Consider the following 22,085-nt stretch of genomic DNA (forward strand, 5'->3'; position numbering starts at 1 on the left):
TCTGTAAAGGATTTATATTCTTCCCACTTTCCTTTTTTGAAGTTTATGAAAGTGCGTTTTTCAGTGACGATGAAGTCGGCGGTACGCTCAAGCGAAATAAGTATGGGCAGGTGGTCGGATTCCAATGTTACCATCGGCTTTCAGTTGACGCAGTTTACGAGTTCTGCGCTCACGATTGAGATATCTGGCGAGCTGTGACAGCTTCCTACCATACGTATGGGGGCGTCTCCGTTTATTGTGCAGAACGTCGTTTCTTCTATTTGATCCGCCAACATCTCACCCCTACTGTCCGCCCGCAAGTTTGAATGCCATAGATCATGATGGGCATTGAAATCGCCTAAGATAATGCGATTGTTGCCAGTGAGTAAGGCCCTGATTTAGGGCGGTATCCACTGGGGCAACAGGTGGCAGGAGGGATGTAGATGTTGATGATTTCTAGGTTTGCATCGCCTGACCGGACAGATAGGCCTTGACGTTGTAAGACATTGTCCCTGCGGTCGATGCCAGGATCAAATACATAATATTGCACAGTGGTGTATGATAAACGCGAGACGGCCTCCATTTCCGCTCTCGCGGTCTTTCCTGTGGACATTATACCCAGAGCAGGTCTGCAATACAGATCTTGCTGTGAGTTTAGTCTCTTGAATCGCAGCAATGCGGATGTTGTGCCGCTTCATGAAATCGACTATCTCCGTAATCTTCCCAGTTAGTCCATTACAGTTTAACTGCAGAATTCTGAAGTGCATAAGGGGAGACGTCGCCACTCTGGGGGTAAGTGACGGGTGACTACGCCTGGGTTGTGGAAGGCCAGGACGCAATTGCTGTTGTGGCCCTGGGACAGGGCGTCCTTGGGCAAGCATTGGGGTACCCGGATGATTTGGGTTTCCGACCTGGCAACATGGCGCGATGAAACCCGCCGGGGGGTTGCCGTCGCGGAGACCAGAACATCTAGGAAAGTGGCACCACCCAAGGCAGGAGCTGCATTGGGCGGATGTCGCAAACCTATATATTCTGTGCTGGCAGACGGTGCAAACGGAGGTAGGGACTAAGAATCTGTTTCCCTGACCTGCACGATTGCTGCCGGAAAAGAGGGGGGAGAAGACGGGGGCAGGGGCTAATGCCCAGCATTGCTACCAACTCTACTACGAAGGTAGTAGTTATGAGTGGTATCAGCTGTTTGAGTTGTTGGCGTCGTGGGGCGCGAGCAGCAGCGGGTACTTGTTGTGGCTTGCTGAGCAGCGGGGCTGCTGGAAGGTAGTGGGGGCGGGGGGGGGGGGGGGGGGGGGGGGGGGGGGGGCGATTAGGCGTAGACTACGGGACGCCCTTGGGCGTGAACAGCAAGGGGCCGCAAAAGATTTATAAAAGTTACGTGGACGTCGGGTTTTGGGATCAAGCCCAGAACAACCTGTCCGATGCAACCATCCCTTGCACGAGACACACTGAACAGATTATGACCGTCCTAAAAAGATTCTTTTCCGGCAGATGCTACAAAACCATTTCTCAGGACCGTGGTCAGGAGACGGACCCGGATTGGATTCGATGCCTTCCCGGAGTAAGAGAATATGGAGCAGTCCTGCTGCAAGGAGCTGCTGGGAGGATGACGATTTGTGGGAGGGACGAAACAAATTAGATGGGGTCACACTGAAATGACAGTCCTTGGTCGGGAAAAATCCCGAGTCGCTCCGGTACATAGAACCGACTGCCTTGGGTTTTTTGCTTCATACGGCTGAGTTCTCAAGTTCCGTATTTCCTCAAAATGCTTACGGAGATGACTCCTTAAGTCCCTAGGCGATGTTGGCTCATCAATCAGATGTCTGTTGGGATGCCCAGGTTTCTGGGTATCCCGCAGGAACTGTTTGGTTAGCATCTCATTTCTCTCCCTGATGCGGAGTATTCTCGCCTCATTATGTAGATGGTGTTCTGGCGACATAAGAAGACAGCCGTTGGCGGTTCTGAGCGCAGTATTTTGGCAGGCCTGTAGCTTATTCCAGTGGGTTATTTTTAGGCTTGGCGACCATATAGGGGACGCGTAGCAATCAATTGCTTTGTAAGTGGTAATGAGCGTTTCTTTGTCTTTTCCCCAAGTACTGCCAGCGAGGGATTTGAGGATTTTATTACGGCTCTGGATTTTCGGTACAATTGCGGCTGCATGCTCACCAAAATGTAGATCCTGATCAAACGCCACACCCAAGATTTTGGGGTGTAGGACTGTCGGTAGCGTAGCGCCATCGACGTGGATGTTCAAAATGGTCGACATTTGGGCGACGCGAGGCGAAAAAACGGAGAGATCAGGGAGGTAGCCGTTTATTCTGTTACAAAGCTCATCGATCCCTGGGCCTGGGCCTGTGGCCATTATTGTGCAGTCGTCGGCGTAGGAAACGATAGTACCGCCTTCTGGTGGCGAAGGTAGCTTAGATATGTAGAAATTAAACAAAAGTGGGGATATGACACCACCCTGTGGCACCCCCTGTTTAGTTCTTCTTGGTTTTGATGTTTCATTTCTAAATTGCACCGATGCCTGCCGACCACCCAGATAATTTGCGGTCCACCTTTTAAGACATGGGGAAGATTGATTGATTGATTTATTAATTTAGTAATAATAGGATTACTAGTAATTACATTGATATTATTTACAAAATTTGGATATGCTATTTTCTGACAAAATCTATACATTTTCTCTTGAATGATTTAATATTTTGCTCTTGTTTGATGTCTTCGCTTAATGTATTGAATATTTTAAACCCTTTATAAAATATATTATTTTGCGATGATGTTTTGCTATACTTCTGTAATCTTATGTCTTTAATGTTTCTCAGCCCATATGGTTGCACTTCTCCAACATAGAGGACCTTCTCTGCTATGTAGTCTGGCATTTTTCCGATAGTAGTCTGGTATACAAACATAATTGTATTCAGCTCTATTCTCTGCCGCACATTCAACCATTTCAGTGTATCAAGCATCAGCTGTACGGATGTATATCTACCACATTTTAATATTATTCGCATAGCTCTATTCTGTAGCTTTTGCATTCTATCAATTTGCGAGTTATTACAACACGAATACAGTATAGTTGAACAATACTAAAAATGTGGTTTAAGTATTGTGTTATAAATTTTTATTGTATTTAGCACAGATAAGTTCTTTCTAATTCTTCTCAGGAAACCAAGTTTTTTTCCTATTTTTTGCACGCGTTTTCCATGTGAGGAGAAAACTGAAGACCAATGTCTATTATTACACCGAGGTATTTAATGTTATCTACTTTCTCAATCATTTGCCCGTTTATTTCGATACTCTCTTCACTGCTCATATTAATTTCCATTAGTTTCGTTTTTTGCTCATTTAATTTAAGTTTATTCATTTTTAGCCCTGTACTTATTTCGGTAATGTCTTGTGCTAATTTATTTTTACATTCTCTCGGAGTTTCACCTACGCTGTATATTAATGTGTCATCGGCATATACCATGACTTCGCTGCATTTTACCACATTGCCTATATCGTTTATATATATTATGAATAATAATGCTCCAAGAATTGAGCCTTGCGGGACTCCTGTGTTCACATTTAGGTAATCGGATTCATACCCTTTCACTACTGTACGCTGCGTTCTATTTGTTAGGTAGGACCTAAACCAGTTTAGTTCACTATTTTGAACTCCGTACATATATAACTTTTGCAATAGTATATCTCTGTCTATTGTTTCACAAGCTCTCTTAAAGTCTAGAAAAAGGGCCATATCGTTTCCCCTCACTTACTACATAGTTTACAGCTGTTTCACACGAGTATTTCTTTCTGAACCCCTATTGGTATTTCATAAACAATTTATTCGATTCAAAATAGTTTTCTAACTGTATTTTGACAGTTTTTTCAAGAACTTTCTCTAACGTCTTTAATGAGTTTATGGGTCTGAACTCATCACAATTTACTGCCTTATTAATTTTTTCAAGTGGACTAATCATAGTTTCTTTCCATATATCAAGAAACACTCCTTGCATGAGGGACTCATTTACTATTTTCAATAGGGAATCACCAACTTTATTCCAGTTGTCTAATATCATTTTGGGTTTAACTCTTACATAATCTCTATTATTTTTTAAGGATTTGCATATATTTTTCAATTCTTCTAAACTTATTTTCCTAACTTTGAAAATGGCCGGAGCTTTTGTGGTTTTATCTACATATTGCACATGGTCAATCGAATCTCTTATGTTCTGTACACTTTGAACAAAAAATTTATTGAACTCCTTAGACAAGGTCGTTTCATCACAGTATTTTTTATCGTTAAATATCACATAGTCAATTTGCTTTTTGTTCTGTTTTAATACTAATTTTTTGATCTCATTCCACATTTGTTTTTGATCTTTCGCTTCTACAATTCTTTTGTTTACGTAGTTCTTTTTTGCTTTAATAACTTCCTTATTGTAATTGTTTCTTGCACTTTTGTAATTTATCCAGCTCTGGGTTGTACCTATTCTTTTAGTTTCTTGATACAGATCATATTTCATCTTGCTTAGACTCCGGAGATGGTTGTTGTACCAATCATTTATTTTTTTCCCGCATGGAATAACTTTCTTCTTCATAAACATCTGTATTGTATATTCGAAGCTTTCGTCGAATAATTTAGCACAACTGTGCACATCATCACTTGACAAGGTTAGGTTTTGCCTGCCTAACTCGTGAGCAAATTTGTCTTTGTCATATTTAAAATATATTATTTCTTCAAATGTTGTACTACGCTCAGTTTTCTTAAAGTTTATATTGAACTCAATGAGCTCGTGATCTGATATTTTTAGTGTAATCCATCAGAAATGAAGGTACTGACACTCGTCGTTAGTAATAATTGTGTGCCAGCCCTAATAGTCACTGGATGGATTGCAGCCAACGCCATCTAACAGTCAGATCGGTTGCACGAGCAGAAGGTGTAATGTGAAAAATATAAGTATGGCAGCGCTGTCTTTTAGGCAAGAATCTGGCGATCAGCCAATCAGGTGCTCGCTTTGATTCTTGCTTAGCTGACGCAGCCCTCTGTAGGAAAACATCGGTAACTTATTATAAGAAAGATGTTTAAAAAAAAATGTAAAAATATGGCAATGATGTAGACACGAAAAAAAAAGAAAGAAGATTGATTGGAAGATAGAGCACTGAATGCGAACGGATATACATAAAAAAAAAACCCAACCTTGGAATTATTATTACAAATAAACCGGAATTATATTAGGTAACTATTTACCCTCACGTCTATTACTTGAATGTTACTAATTATATAGTCTATTAGAGTTTTCGAGTAACTGGTTACGCGGGTATGTTCTTTCACATGTTGCTTTAGACCATTGTCATTCAAACAACTTTCTATATTTCTTTTATACGTTCCTCGCTTATTCCAGTCAATGTTAAAATCTCCTGCTACCATTATATTGCCAATTTTTTCATGAAAAATTTCACAGAATTCCTTTTCGGAGCTCCTGGGTGATCTATATACAGCCACAATAATCAAGTCAATATTTCCACGCTTGCATCTACATGCTAACAGCCACATCTTTGATTGGATCGAGTGTTCTAGTACCTTTGTAACTTTCCAATTGCTTTTATAATATAATGTCACTCCTCCGGTATGTATGGAGTTAGATACACAACTTTCGCTTTTTTACCCCGGTAAATTTATTTCGTTTTCTTCGACACAAGCCGTCATATGTGTTTCAGTTAGAATAAGAAAATCCATTTCACTGCTGCCAATTAGAATTTCTATATGCTCGAGATTGTTCATAAGCCCTTGTATGTTTGTGCAAATTCCACTAACATTTGCTAATTGCTAATAACCTATTCTTTTCTTTTTTGCATCGAGCTTATTCAAATAAACTGGACACAACTTACTGGTAGTTACATGACTTTCGTCGAGTCCTAGCTTCAGCTATTTAATTTTTCCCCGCTCAGTGTTATCTTCGCTTTCTTCGCTCTATATTTGAAATCTTAAGTTGCTTTGGATCCACCTTTTTATTCAAATCTTCTTTTGTTTTATCACATTTTTGACTTGCCTTAGGCTTAAGAATTATTGGCATACTTTTTTTCATTTTAGGTAAAACCGGGTTTTTCGAACTACCCTTTAACACATCTGAAAATGATTTCTGGCAACTTTGGTTGTTTACAATTTTCTTTACTTCACAACATATTTCTTTATTTTCTTTTTTACTGCTCTCTAACTCTTTGCAGATTTTTTCGCTATGCAGCTTAAAGCTTTCGGCCAGATCAAGGGTAGACCCTTCTAGATCTTGCAGTAACGTGCCATGGTTGACCGTATCAAAAGCTTTTGATAGGTCTAGTGCTACGAGTACGGTTCTATGGTGGGGGTTTTGATTTAAACCGCAATTTATCTGGGTGCTGATGGCATTTAGCGCGGTGGTGGTGCTATGGAGTTTTCTGAAGCCATGCTGATGGCAGGCTAGCTGCAAATTTGCTTTGAAGTAGGGGAGCAAAATGGCTTCAAGCGTCTTGGCTACTGGCGATAAGAGAGATATCGGGTGATATGACTCTCCTATGTTAGCTGGTTTCCCAGGCTTTAGTAGCGGGACCACCTTGGCCATTTTCCATTTTTCGGGTATGACAAAGGTGGAAAGAGACAGGTTGAAGATATGTGCTAAATATTTGAAACCCTCTTTCCCTAGGCTTTTAAGCATCGGCATGGCTATGCCGTCTTCGCCCACTGCTTTGGATGGTTTAGCATGACTGATGGCATCCTCAAACTCTTTGGCGGTGATGGTAATTGGTGACGCGCTGAACTTATGTTTATGTGCGTGTCTGTTGGCCCTCCGTCTATTTTTGTCGACCGTAGAATGCATTATATATTGTCGGCAGAAAGCGCTGGCGCTTTTTTTCGCATCCGACAGCACTTTGTCGCCAAAGGCGATGGACCCTTTGTCATTGTGCCTAGACGGATTCGATAGGGACTTTACGGTGGGCCAAAGTTTACCTACACCGGCAAAGAGGTTACAACCGCTTAGGTGCTCCTCCCATTTCGCCCACTTGTGTTCATCCACAAGCAATCTGATGCGTTCGTTTATATCCCTTATTTGGAGGTCGCCAGGATCGAGCTGTCTTATAAGGTCACGTTCTCTCGCTAAACTTGCGGCCTCTGCCGGGAAGTGGGGCCGAATTTCGGGAATTCTACCGGCGGGAATGAAACGAGCCGAGGCGGATTCAATGACCTTGCGGAAAGCACGCTCCCCTTGGCGGGCTTCAGTTGGGATAGGGAGGGCAGCAAAGCGGTTGTCTGTAAAGGATTTGTATTCCTCCCACTTTCCTTTTTTAAAGTTACTGCAAGTGCGTTTTTCTGCGACGATGAAGTCGACGGAACGCTCGAGCGAAATAAGTATAGGCAGGTGGTCGGATGCCAATGTTACCATCGGCTGCCAGTTGACGCAGTTTACGAGTTATGCGCTCACGATTGAAATATCCGGCGAACTGTGACAGCTTCCTACCATACGTGTGGGGGCGTCTGCGTTTATTCTGCAGAATGTCGTTTCTTCTATTTGATCCGCTAACATCTCACACCTACTGTCCACACGCAAGTTTGAATGCCATAGATCGTGATGGGCATTGAAATCGCCTAAGATAATGCGATTGTTTCCAGTTAGTACGGCACTGATATCAGGGCGGTATCCACTGGGGCAACAGGTGACAGGAGGGATGTATATGTTGATGATTTCTGGGTTAGCATCGCCCGACCGGACAGATAATCCTTGACGTTCTAAGACACTGTACCTTCGGTCGATGTCGGGATCAAATATACGATATTGAACAGTGTGGTGTATGATAAACGCGAGGCCGCCTCCATTTCCGCTCTCGCGATCTTAAAAGAAAGGTGGTGGTGTCCTAATTGCAGTTAACAGAAGCCTGCATTCATTAAAGTTTCAACTACATAATCAGGATACGCTGCTCGATCAGCTGTGTGTATGTGTTTCCAGTTCGTCTGGCTCTACTTTCATTTGTTGCTCGTATATACCGCCCAATAGTGGTGATTGCTTATATAATGGTCATGTGGAGAACATCGTTAATTTATGCGAAACTCATACTGATGCCAACTTCTGTATACTTGGAGACTTCAATCTACCAGATATTGTCTGGTCCGATTTTCAATATAATAGAATTTTGACACCTACCAATGTCACGCGTTCTAATGAAATTAGCCTCATAGATAATACCTTAAGTTGTAATTTGATTCAAATCAATAATTTATTTATTACTCTCTCGAGGTTACTTGATCTTATATTCGTCGACGAGAATTTAATATATCAACTCTCTGAGAGTACTTTTCCTGTATGTCTATCTGATAGGCATCATATACCAATAGCTATTCATCTACATAACTTTGATGCTATCCCTACATCACCTGCTTTAAATAATTCCTCTTTCAACTTTCGATCTACTGATTTCGGCGAGCTGTACTGCAATGTATTATTTAAAATTAACTGGGAAAACATATTTCCCTCTAATGACGTCAGTGTTTGTTATGATATTTTCTTATCGAATTTGACTGAAACATTTCAAAGTATAGTGCCTCGTTTTGGGCCCAGGCTTCATAAATTACCATGGTATAATAAAACTCTTAAGAGGTTGGAAAATAAGCGTAACAAACTCAATAACTTATTCAAGGCAGATTCAGATAATATCCTTGTTGTTGTTGTTGTTGTAGCGATAAGGTTGCTCCCCGAAGGCTTTGGGGAGTTTTATCGATGTGATGGTCCTTTGCCGGATGCAGATCCGGTACGCTCCGGTACCACAGCACCAATAAGGTGCTAGCCCGACCATCTCGGGAACGATTTATGTGGCCACATTAAACCTTCAGGCCGTCCCCTCCCTCCCCACCCCCAAGATCCATGAGGAGCTTGGGGTCGCCAGAGCCTCGTCTGTTATTGAAACAGGATTCGCCGCGGATAGGTGAGGTTGACAATTGGATTTGGAGAAGCTATATATTGCGCTGGCAACCTGAAGGGTTGCGCTACACACCCCTTGAATCCGGTATTTTAGTCGCCTCTTACGACAGGCATACCTACCGCGGGTATATTCTGACCCCCTTACCCGCTGGGGTAGATATCCTTCTCAGAGAACAGTTCACTACCAGTGTGCGTCAATTTAATGTCCTTGACAAATTCCTTTACAATCGCTATATGGGTAGGCTCGAAAATGAGCTTAAAGAAAATCCCAAAGCCTTTTGGAACTTTATCCGATCCAAACGTGGTTCGACGAATATACCGATCTGCATGAGCTTTAATGGTGTACGCTCCCAGTCCCTACCAGAAACAGTTGAGCTGTTTGCTGATTTCTTTAAATCAAACTTTGATGATGCTACTGTAGATCTGAATGACTCTTATTCGCGATCCGGGCTCTATGATCGTCTAGATTTTGGCTCCCTCGTGATCTCCGGCGATGACGTCAGCAATGCTATGTCCTCCCTTAAACCCTCGTTAAAATGTGACAGTGATGGCCTCTGTGCCTTTGTCCTGAAGTTTATCTTTGTGCATACCTCTTCGGCATATATTCAATTTATCCCTGTCTTCCGGAACTTTTATCGATAGGTGGACAAAAAGTTCCATTTGTCCAATCTTTAAAGCTGGCAATAAAAATGACGTCTCTAATTATAGGCCTATCGCCAAACAAACAGTTTGCTCGAAGCTTTTTGAGAAAATTATAAAAGAGAAGCTAACTTTTGTCATCAAAAGCGTCATTGAGCCGTGCCAACATGGGTTTGTGGCTGGTTGCTCGACTGTTACGAATCTAGTGTCGTTTTCTGATTTCTGCATCTCTGCATTTCAGGACGGTTGCCAGGTAGATACTGTATACACCGATTTCACGAAGGCTTTCGATAAAGTATTGCATAAAATCTTATTATTTAAACTGGAATCCATTGGATTTCACTCTGTTTTCCTATCATGGTTAAAATCTTATTTGTCGAATAGGTCCTTGTGCGTCGAAATTGAAGACTGTAAGTCCCAACCTTTCTTGGCAACATCCGGGGTACCTCAGGGTAGCATTCTTGGTCCTCTTTTATTTGTGCTCTTTATTAATGACATTGGTTCCTGCTTTAATTCGTCTGATTTCCTTTTATATGCAGACGATCTTCAGATTTTTCGTAGAATTAATGGCCCGTCAGATGCAGTGCTCCTACAAAATGATCTAAATAATCTTGTTGCTTGGTGTAATGCCAATAGTCTCTACTTAAATGTCAAAAAATGCTTTTAAATGTCTTTTTCCAAGTCGTCTACCCTGCATACCACGCCCTACGGTATTTCAGGTGTTCCACTGGCTTCTGTCAAAGAAGTTATTGATCTAGGTGTTGTCTTCGACACCTCTTTCTCCTTCGTTAGTCATATCTGTTATGTCCTTCCGAAGGCTTACAGAAACCTTGCCTTCCTTCGCAGATATGCAAAAGACTTCAAGGATCCCTATACCAGGAAGGCACTTTTTATCTCTTTAGTTCGCTCAAAATTAGAATACGCCTCAGTTGTCTGGAATCCCATCTATAGTGGCCACTCTGCCAGATTAGAGAGGGTTCAAAGAAAATTCATTAGATTTTGCTTAATTTCTATTAACTTTGACGATCCAACCCCATCCTATTACTCGCGATGCATGCTTATCAATCTCCAGTCTCTTGAAATCCGGAGAGCTGCGCAGCTACTAATGTTTGTTTATGATCTCATCACTGGCTCTTTGGATTGTTCAGCTCTTCTAGCTAAAGTTAATTTTAATGTACCTAATAGGTGTCTTCGTACTTTCTTGCCCTTTTACTTGCGTGTCGGTAGAGCTAACTATTGCATGTTTGACCCGATTTTCCGCGCACTTACCGTATTTAATAGACTCTCAGGGAGTTTCCTTCTTGATTTCTCTTTGTCGAGAAGTACGTTCAAGTCTTCTCTGGATTTGTGGCTGTAATTTATTTTTATTATTTATTCATCTCATTGTTATCTTTTTTCTTTTTTATTATTTACACGGTAATTAATATATAAGTTTGACTATATAGTTTTTATATCTTTCTATTCATTTGTATCTAGTCTGTAAGATGCTTTTCGATCATAGACTTAATAAACATATATATATATATATATATATATATACTACGGTACGCCCTAGGGCGTGAACAGCAAGGAACCACAAAAGATTTATAGAAGTTACGTGGACGTCGGCTTTTGGGATCTAGCCCAAAACAACCTGCCCGATGCAACCATCCCTTACACGACACACTCTCAGGCAAGAGTATGACCGTCCTAAAATGATTCTTTTCCGGCAGATGCAGCAAAACAATTTCTCAGGACCGGGGTCAGGAGACGGACCCGGATTGGGTTCTATACCTTCCCGGAGCAAGAGAATATGGAGCAGTCCCGCTGCGGAGGATGACAATTTGTGGGAGGGACGCAACAAATTAAATGGGGTTACACTGAAATGCGAGTCCTTGGTCGGGAAAAATCCCGAGTCGCTCCGGTACAAAGAACCGACGGCCTTGGGAAGCGCGTATTAGCAGTGTCATGCTGTCGTGAAGAATTACCGGTAATTCTATACAACAGCAAGACACTGCTAATACGCGTCCAAAAATATCTAAGTTGTCAAAAGACGCGTATGGACATCATTATTAATAATCCGAAACCGGAAAAGAAAAATTATATCTCTGTCCGGAGATATTTGCTGTTGAAGTTGGCGATTTTTATGTGGTTGTTGTAATGTTGGGGTACCCACAAAAAAAATTGTGAACATGTGTTTTGCGCGGATATAGTTTTGGTCTCCAAACCGGTGTTGGACCCACCCAGAGTAATTTTTTATAAGCGCGGCCGAAGGCCGCCAATGCAGAATGGTGTTCTGCGCAAAAATATTGTGGATCCCACCCCGGTTTCGGAGGGACCCGTGGGCCATTTTTCGGCTTTTCGTTAATATCTTTTGAACGACTTAAAATTTATCTTTTCCGGTTTCGGATTATTAATACTGATATCAAGACGCGTCGTTTGACACCTCTCTCGATATTTTTGGACGCGTATTAGCAGTGTCATGCTGTCGTATAGAATTACCGCGCGGCCGAAGGCCTCCAACGCAGAAAGGTGTTCAACCCCGGTTTTCGGAGGGACCGGCGGGTCTTTTTTCGGGTTTTAGTTAATATATTTTGAACGAGTTAAATTTTTATTTTCCGGTTTCGGATTATTAATACTGATGTCAAGACGCGTCGTTTGACACCCCTACCGATATTTTTGGACACGTATTAGCAGTGTCATGCTGTCGTATGGAATTACAATTTTCCGCCTTCGAATTATTAATACTGATGCCAAGACGCGTCGTTTGACACCTCTCTCGATATTTTTGGACGCGTATTAGCAGTCGACTCCTCAACTAGACGATTTTTAATTATTTATTTATATATCAGTCTACAAATTAAACTATTATACAGACCATATATACTGACAACACTTAATTCTCAGATGTAATACACGATATAAACAACATAAGCAGTCATCAAATTTAAAGTAATATTTAAACAGTATTTAATTAAACGCTTGACAATTTTAATTAAAAACTTAGAAGTAAGCAAAAGTTAAAATGTTGTAAATGTGTTAAAATGTAATCATGAATGAGCTATTAAATAATAATTTATGAAATTGACAATAAAGCAAATTAATAGTAGATAAAATATATACAGAATAGAATTTATACAGAGTAAATTTGATTGAAAAATAATGATCACAACACAATTTTGCAAACAAGTTTCAAGTAACTGGTACTTCATATTTGAAACAGAGGGTTGAACAGTATATCACGGTTTAGCGTTCTTTGCTTCATTTCGAATTACAAATTTAATGTAGTTAAGAGGTATTTTTTAATACCAAGAAACGAGTCGCAGACGTCTAAATTTTTTCAGTGTTTATTAAAATCACGACATAAACAGCGAAGTGGTTCGTGAATTTCATAATTTGACCTGCATGTAGCTACAAAAATTGATTGGAAATGTCTAGATGGCCTAATAGGAACGTTAAACTTAATTTCACCAAGCAAAAATGGACTATTTATTGACCCTCTTATTAATTTAACAATAAATAAGACACCAAGCATCTCCCTGCGGCTCTGCAATGTGGGCAGCTGTAATAGTTTTCACCGGCTGCAATAGGGGGGAAGATTTTTAGAAGGATCCCATGGTAAGTGTTTTAAAGCGAAAAGCAAAAATTGTTTCTGGACCGATTCCAGCTTGTCAGAATGAACCTGATAACGCGGATTCCAAATTATTGAAGCATATTCCACAGTAGGTTTGACCAATGATATAAAAAGAGTTTTTGTAACGTATGGGTCATTAAATTCTTTAGACCAACGAAAGCCAAAGTACCTTTAGCGCTATTCACGCAAGATTCAATATGAAGTTTAAAATCGAGTTTTGGGTTCATTTTAACGCCTAAATCAATAAAGTTAGTGACTTGCTTGATTATATAGTCGCCAATAACATAATCATGGGATTGGAAGGATTTCCTTGTAAAACACATGAACTTACATTTAGCTAGGTTTAGGGACATGGCGTTTACATTACACCAGTCACCTAGACTATTCAGATCAGCCTGAAGACATGCCCTATCCACGGGTGAGCGGATAGGCATTATAAGTTTGACATCATCAGCGTACATCAACGGCTTGCAGCTCTTCAAAACACTAGGAATGTCATTAATAAACAACAGGAACAACACCAGACCAAGATGGCTGCCTTGAGGAACACCAGAGGTTAGTTTATGAACCGAGACCAACAATTATTAAATATAACTGTTTGTTTTCTTTCCTTCACATAAGAAGAAACCCAAGATAGAAGCAAAGGAGGAAATTCTAACCGAAGTTTGAATAAAAGTATAGAATGAGAAACTATCAAATGCCTCACTAAAATCAGTATAAATAACATCAACTTCACAATTAGTCTTAAAACTGTTGGATACAAAGTTTGTAAACTCGAGCAAGTTTTCACCGTTGATTTACCCTTGTAAAAGCCATGTTGTGAAAACTCAATTAATGAAGATACTCTAAAAGCAATCTGTTTTGTGATAATCAATTCAAATAACCAAGGCGTAGACTACGGGACGCCCTAGGGCGTGAACAGCAAGGAACCACAAAAGATTTATAGAAGTTACGTGGACGTCGGCTTTTGGGATCTAGCCCAAAACAACCTGTCCGATGCAACCATCCCTTACACGACACACTCTCAGGCAAGAGTATGACCGTCCTAAAATGAATCTTTTCCGGCAGATGCAGCAAAACAATTTCTCAGGACCGGGGTCAGGAGACGGACCCGGATTGGGTTCGATACCTTCCCGGAGCAAGAGAATATTGAGCAGTCCCGCTGCGGAGGATGACAATTTGTGGGAGGGACGCAACAAATTAAATGGGGTTACACTGAAATGCGAGTCCTTGGTCGGGAAAAACCCCGAGTCGCTCCGGTACAAAGAACCGACGGCCTTGGGAAGCGCGTATTAGCAGTGTCATGATGTCGTGAAGAATTACCAGTAATTCTATACAACAGCAAGACACTGCTAATACACGTCCAAAAATATCGAGAGTTGTCAAAAGACGCGTATGAACATCAGTATTAATAATCCGAAACCGGAAAAGAAAAATTATATCTCTGTCTGGAGATATTTGCAGTTGAAGTTGGCGATATTTATGTGGTTGTTGTAATGTTGGGGTACCCACAAAAAAAATTGTGAACATGTGTTTTGCGCGGATATAGTTTTGGTCTCCAAACCGGTGTTGGACCCACCCAGAGTAATTTTTTATAAGCGCGGCCGAAGGCCGCCAATGCAGAAAGGTGTTCTGCGCAAAAATACTGTGGATCCCACCCCCGGTTTCGGAGGGACCCGTGGGCCATTTTGCGGCTTTTCGTTAATATCTTTTGAACGACTTAAAATTTTTCTTTTCCGGTTTCGGATTATTAATACTGATGTCAAGACGCGTCGTTTGACACCTCTCTCGATATTTTTGGACGCGTATTAGCAGTGTCATGCTGTCGTATAGAATTACCGCGCGGCCGAAGGCCTCCACCGCAGAAAGATGTTCAACCCCGGTTTTCGGAGGGACCGGCGGGTCTTTTTTGAATAAAAGTATAGAATGAGAAACTATATCAAATGCTTCACTAAAATCAGTATAAATAAAATCAACTTCACAATTAGTCTTAAAACTGTTGGATACAAAGTTTGTAAACTCGAGCAAGTTTTCACCGTTGTTGTTGATGTTGTTGTTGTCACCGTTGATTTACCCTTGTAAAAGCCATGTTGTGAAAAGTCAATTAATGAAGATACTCTAAAAGCAATCTGTTTTGTGATAATCAATTCAAATAACTTAGGAATAGTGTTGAGTTTGGCTATTCCTCTATACTTTATAACACTCATTCTGCTTCCATTTTTATGCAGTGGTATAACGAATGATTCTTTCCACTTCTTGGGGAATACCCCTTGCTTTAGGGACGCATTAAACAAACATGCTAGAGGTCGATATAAGTATCGAGCACAAGATTTCAGGGTAGTAGTGCAGTTTACGGTACCCACCCTAAAGTTGGGCCAAGATTTTCGAGTGAGGTATCAAAAGACGCGTATTAATCTCGAGAACAATAATCCGAAGGCGGAAAAGAAAAATTTTATCTCTGTCCGGAGATATGGAAATAGTCTAGTTGAGGGGTCGACGTTACCAAAAATATCGAGAGAAGTGTCAAACGACGCGTCTTGACATCAGTATTAATAATCCGGAGGCGGAAAATAAAAATATTAACTCGTTCAAAAAATATTAATGAAAACCCGAAAAAAACCCGCGGGTACCTCCGAAACCGGGGTGGGATCCACAGTATTTTTGCGCAGAACACCTTTCTGAGTTGGCGGCCTTCGGCCGCACTTATAAAAAATAACCTTGGGTTACGCCATGCCAAGTCCGGGTGTGTGGTATAACCGTGGCTACCGCTACGGTGATGCACAATTTTTTTTATGGGTAAAACACAACAACCACATGAAAATCGCCAACATCAACTGCAAATATCTCCCGACATACATAGATAAAATTTTTCTTTTCCGCCATCGGATTATTGTTCTCGAGATTAATACGCGTCTTTTGACACTTCTCTCGATATTTTTGGTAGCGTATTAGTAGTCGACCCCTCAACTAGACTATTACCGATATTTTTGGTAGCGTATTAGTAGTCGACCCCTCAACTAGACTATTACCGAGTTAAAACATCAGTACAAATATATGGGACTGCCTGGGAATCCAGAGGTGACAATCTGAAAGGATAATTCGATGGCGGGTAATCATATTACTATATATATACACACTATTACCCACCAAACATATTTTGATGTGTATAATCAACTCCTCTAACACTCTTATCTGACGAATAGAATTACGAATCTCTTTACCTGTGTATCAAATGATCAACAGCGGAATCAAGAATAGATCCCTGAAGCAAATATTCCTGATTGGGTATGATTCGACTCTGGAGTGCTTGCGATAATAATTCCTTTGAAGACGTTATTTGAGCCATGTTAATTATTTCACATCTATGAGTACCGAGATATAATTTTATTTATATCATGACATGGAATCACAAATCTTTAAAAAGATTGCGCATTCACGCGTTCAAAACTGCTTCATTCTGCGGAACTACGTCACACTTGATTGCTTGAGCGAATGAGAAAAAAAAACAAGAGCTAAAGGAAAATGACGTAAGAATTGCCGGTATAAGTGCAGTATACGGACCATGGTACAATAACCCTACAAGACGAAGGTAACCAGTTCACCCACACATTCAAAGCTTTTTTCGCTCTCCACTAACACATCGACGTTTCATGCTGTCATCGAAATGACAGTTCATTAATTATTCCGGGAAACTTTGAAACGGAAAAAAAATATCATTGTTTACCTTGTGCTTTTATTTGTGACATGTGACGGAAATTAAAAATTGTGTTGCAGAGACCATCTTTGGTAATAGTCTAGTTGAGGGGTCGACTGCTAATACGCTACCAAAAATATCGAGAGAGGTGTCAAACCCGATGGCGGAAAATAAAAATTTTAACGCGTTCAAAAGATATTAACGAAAAACCGAAAAAAGACCTGCGGGTACCTCCGAAACCGGGGGTCGGATCCATAGTATTTTTGCGCAGAACACCTTTCTGCGTGGCTACCGCCACGGTGATGCACAATTTTTTTTGGAGGTACTAACACAACAACAACCACATGGAAACCGCCAACTTCAAATGCAAATAACTCCGGACAGAGATAAAATGTTTCTTTTCCGCCATCGGATTATTGTTCTCGAGATTAATACGCGTCGTTTGACACCTCTCTCGATATTTTTGGTAGCGTATTAGCTCGTTCAAAAGATATTAACGAAAAACCGAAAAAAGACCCGCGGTTACCTCCGAAACCGGGGGTGGGATCCATAGTATTTTTGCGCAAAACACCTTTCTCAGGGGGCGGCCTTCGGCCGCGCTTATAAAAAATAACCCTGAGCTACGCCATGCCAAGTCCGGGTGTGTGTCATAACCGTGGCTACGGCCACGGTGATCACAATTTTTTGTGTGGGTACAAACACAACAACAACCACATGAAAATCGCCAACTTCAACTGCAAATATCTCCGGATATAGATAAAATATATATAGATAAATTTTTCCGCCATCGGATTATTGTTCTCGAGATTAATACGCGTCGTTTGACACCTCTCTTGGTAGCGTATTAGCAGTCGACCCCTCAACTAGACTATTACCAAAAAATGTTATATTATTCTAATATATATCATCTCCGCCGGGTTGCGATTCAGCTCAGAATATGCCAAAATCAGAGGAAATCTCAATTAAATACAGATTTACGTGTCATTTGCCAAGGATACAAGGTACTTTACAACCAACATGCTTTGGAATACGGTACCACACTGTTTGGATGTATTTCCCTAAAAAAGGTGGAACTACGCATCTTGGTTTGTCAGTATTTGCTTCGGTAATTTATATGTATTTGTATTGATTAAAAATTGCAATAGTAGATAATGTAATGTGAATTAAAATTGAATAGGTAGCCGGAGCAAAAAAGGCAACTGATCGGCATGCAACTGGTATTTATGTGGCGCCACCGGAAGCTGCTGCTGCTATCCTAGAAGCAGAAATGTCTTTGATGTTTTGCATCACCAAAGGTGTGCCATAACATGATATGGTTCGCGTTAAGCACGCTCTCTTAAGGCAAAAAAAAATCGCGTCTAGTCAGGCCCGATTGTCCAGGAATCATCGCACCAGATAGGGTAAGTAAATTGGCTACCATATTAAATATATAAGGAACATGTATGAATTTTTTACTGATAATTTGCCATGCTTTTGTTGATAATCAACTGAAGAATGCAAATACGACAGAGTTCGAAGTTCATGTGAAAACCAATTAATTTTTTTAATTAGCGTTTGGGAGAAAAACACATGTATGCATGCATAGAACTGCATGGAAGGGGAGGAAAAATTAATTATTATCAGTAGATTTGCAAGATTTTTGTCATTTTCCCTGCATCGCAGTTGTCATTACATTGCGTTAAGAGAGGACATCAACACCTTACTACCCACAGCCAGTTAAAATTTTAGTAAATTTTGCTCTTTTCATCACTGTTTCAAAACGTGGAAAGTTATATATCGAGCATTCCATGGAGAATGGTACATTTTAGCAGACTTTCGCATTGCCGGCATTATTAATATTCAATCCCTAGAAGGTTTAATGTAGTCATATCAATAGTTCCCGAGATGGTGGGGCTAGTACCACAATGGTGCTTGTTACCGGAACGTAGATAGATAGATAATTTATTGAGGATTGCACAGTGACTTGCACATCTCCTTCACAGCACCTCATCCTAGCCGACTTCCTTGATGAACCCCAGCAGTGTTCTTGGCTTGAGGGATTAAATGTGGGAATGCTCTGGCCATGGTGAGCCCACAAACTTAGCCCTACGTCTTGAAATTGCGCCGCAATCTAGAAGGATATGGTCCACCGTCTGCTGATCCATCACAAAATCGGTATGTGTTGTTCGATATTATACCCAGCTTTTGCATGTGACTGTTCAGCCTATTGTGTCTTGTAAGAATAGCCGTTAGGGTTCTTAGGTTATCTTTTTGAGAGGCCTATGAATGCCCTATATCAAGTTGTGCTGTAACCCCCTAACAGTAACTTAGATTGACTCAGGCCTGGCATATTGCGCCAGTGTTCTCTCTTTTCCCACCCTTCTGCTAATAAATGCCGCTGTAGGCCAACTGGCAAGAACGGCTCGAGATCGATGGGTCATGCAGTTGCTGCCTCTCTTTCCGTGTTGTCCGCCTGCTGTTGTTGTTGTAGCAGTGCTTCGCCCCATCCAATAGGTGCGACCGATCACAAATTGTCATCAATGTCCTCTAACGGGAGTCCAAAGAAACTTTCTGTTTCAACAGGTGTGGACCATAATGAGAGGAGTGTTAGAGGCGTTGGTTCCACAATACAGTTAAAGAGATGGTTGGTGTCATGTGGGGACACATTACAAGCAGGACAATGTTTTGTAGTCGGGGTTGATTCTGGATAGGTAAGAGTTTAACCTGTTACGTTATCCAGCTCGAAGTTGAGCTAGAGTGACTACTCTCGTTTCCCTAGGGAGAGTGCGTTCCTCCTCTGCTAGTTTTGTTCTTTGAGTACAGGAATCACCGGCATAGAGGTCCGACGTCTGTTTGTGGAGTTCACTGAAGACATGCTTGTGTTTTTAAGCTTCATACGGCTGTGTTCTCAGGTGCCGTATTTCCTCATAATGTAATGAGGCCGTGAACAACAAGAGCCACAAAAGATTTATAAAAGTTACGAGGACGCTGGATTTTGGAATCTAGCCCAGAGCAACCTGCCCGATGCAACCATGTAAGAGTTTAACCTGTTACGTTATCCAGCTCGAAGTTGAGCTAGAGTGACTACTCTCGTTTCCCTAGGGAGAGTGCGTTCCTCCTCTGCTAGTTTTGTTCTTTGAGTACAGGAATCACCGGCATAGAGGTCCGACGTCTGTTTGTGGAGTTCACTGAAGACATGCTTGTGTTTTTAAGCTTCATACGGCTGTGTTCTCAGGTGCCGTATTTCCTCATAATGTAATGAGGCCGTGAACAACAAGAGCCACAAAAGATTTATAAAAGTTACGAGGACGCTGGATTTTGGAATCTAGCCCAGAGCAACCTGTCCGATGCAACCATCCCTTGCACTTGAAACACTGACAAGAGTATTTATTTTTTTAATTTAATTTATTTATTATTACGGCTGTTTAGGCCTAAAACTTAAACTACTAAGTACAATTCATTGTTATAATCACTTATTTCTATTGAATATGCTGTTGGAATGCCATGTGATTCCGATCAGCATATTTACTAGCGTGACAAAGGGACGAGTCTGGGAGCCACTCATTTTAGGAAGGTTGGAAAGGACGCGTTTCCAATCCTCCAGTGCTCCCAGCTTAAGGCAACAAAATTTGGAACTTATATTTTTCAATTATATGTGTATTTTAAGCTGTCGGAATGTCTTAGTCTCCGATCAACACAGCTAAACATGTCTTTGGATGTTGATAATAACGTGTATCCAATCACCCCTCAACTTTGTTTAGTAAAGACGCTGTCGGAATGCATGAAGATTCCGATTAGCACAGCTCAACATATAATGGGAGGTTGAAAAGGACATGTTTCCAATCCCCCCTGCTCCAACTTTTATTTGGCCTTATTTTCGTTATTTTTGTTACACATTATATAATTTTATTGTTATATTAATGCTGTCGGAATGCGAGTGATTCCGATCAGCAACAGTAAATACCAGCTGGAAATACCGAATTCCAGCGAAATTAGTTGTTGGAAATGTCTGGAGTTACAGGTGGCGACCGATTTTCTTTTCCTTAGGGCCGGATGCATTGTATTTTGCTGCTTCCAATATTACCATTCCCTTTTCGCGCTCCAGTATCGGATATATCATGTCAAAAATAAGAGGAGAAAAACGTTATCTTATTGGAAGGGTTTTACAATGCTCCAATAAACTTTTTTTAAAAGTATTGAAGTTATTACTACTTTTTATGTGATTAGGAAGTTCATTGAAATATTTCAGGCCCTTATATATATGACCGTCCTAAAAAGATTCTTTTCCAGCAAACGCAGCAAACCCATTTCTCAGGACCGGGGTCAGGAGAAGGACCCGGATTGGGGTCGATACCTTTCACGGAAGAGGAGAGTATGGCGCAGACCTGCTGCAAGGATCTGCTGGGAGGATGACAATTTGTGGGAGGGACGCAATAACTTAAACACTGAGTCCGCCTGCTGTTGTTGTTGTTGTTGTAGCAATGCTCGCCCCACCTAATAGCCGCGACCGATCACAAATTGTCATCAATATCCTCTGACGGGAGTCCAAGGAAACTTGCCGTTTCAACAGGGGTGGACCATAAGGAAAGGGGTGTTAGAGGCGTTGGTTCCACATTACAATTGAAGAGATGGTTGGTGTCATGTGGGGACACATTGCAAGCGGGGCATACATTTTGTATGTCAGGGTTGATTCTGGATAGGTAAGAGTTTAACCTGTTACAGTATCCAGAACGAAGTTGAGCAAGAGTGACACGCGTTTCCCTGGGGAGTATGCGTTCCTCTTCCGCAAGTTTTGGATAATTTTCGTTAAGTACTGGATTCACCGGGCAATTCCCGGCATAAAGGTCCGACGCCTGTTTATGGAGCTCACCAAGGACCTGCTTGTGTTTTTTCACTTCATACGGCTGGGTTCTCAGGTGCCGTATTTCCTCAAAATGCTTACGGAGATGACTCCTTAATCTCCTAGGCGGTGCTGGTTCATCAATCAGATGTCTGTTGGGATGCCCAGGTTTCTGGGTATTCAACAGGAACTGTTTGGTCAGCATCTCATTTCAACATTTGGGGCGTCCATGTTGTAAATAAGGTTGCGGAAGATTTAGTCGGTGACAATGCCAGGTTTCGCGAGGCGAAAAAACTGGAGAGATCAGGGAGATAGCCGTTTATTTTATTGCATAGCTCATCGATCTCTGGGCCTGGGCCTGTGGGCATTATTGTGCAGTCATCGGCGTAGGAAACG

General features: G+C 41.2%; 1 protein-coding gene across 8 annotated transcripts in view; it reads right to left on the bottom strand.

Moving 5' to 3' along the window:
• MED18 (mediator complex subunit 18) overlaps positions 1-16,642 on the bottom strand; it is a 332,244-nt gene extending 315,602 nt beyond the window's left edge. For 7 of the 8 annotated variants that reach the window (XM_067782062.1, XM_067782061.1, XM_067782065.1 and 4 more), the window contains exon 1: positions 16,398-16,642. In XM_067782062.1, coding sequence (XP_067638163.1) covers positions 16,398-16,522 — 125 coding nt within the window. In that variant the 5' untranslated portion in view covers positions 16,523-16,642. The remainder of the gene's footprint in view (positions 1-16,397) is intronic. The other variant, XM_067782067.1, reaches the window with a different exon arrangement.
• Positions 16,643-22,085: the final 5,443 nt, after the last annotated feature.

This window comes from Eurosta solidaginis, chromosome 4, assembly GCF_040869045.1.
Source record: "Eurosta solidaginis isolate ZX-2024a chromosome 4, ASM4086904v1, whole genome shotgun sequence".
In the NCBI taxonomy this organism is placed as follows: Eukaryota; Metazoa; Arthropoda; class Insecta; order Diptera; family Tephritidae; genus Eurosta; species Eurosta solidaginis.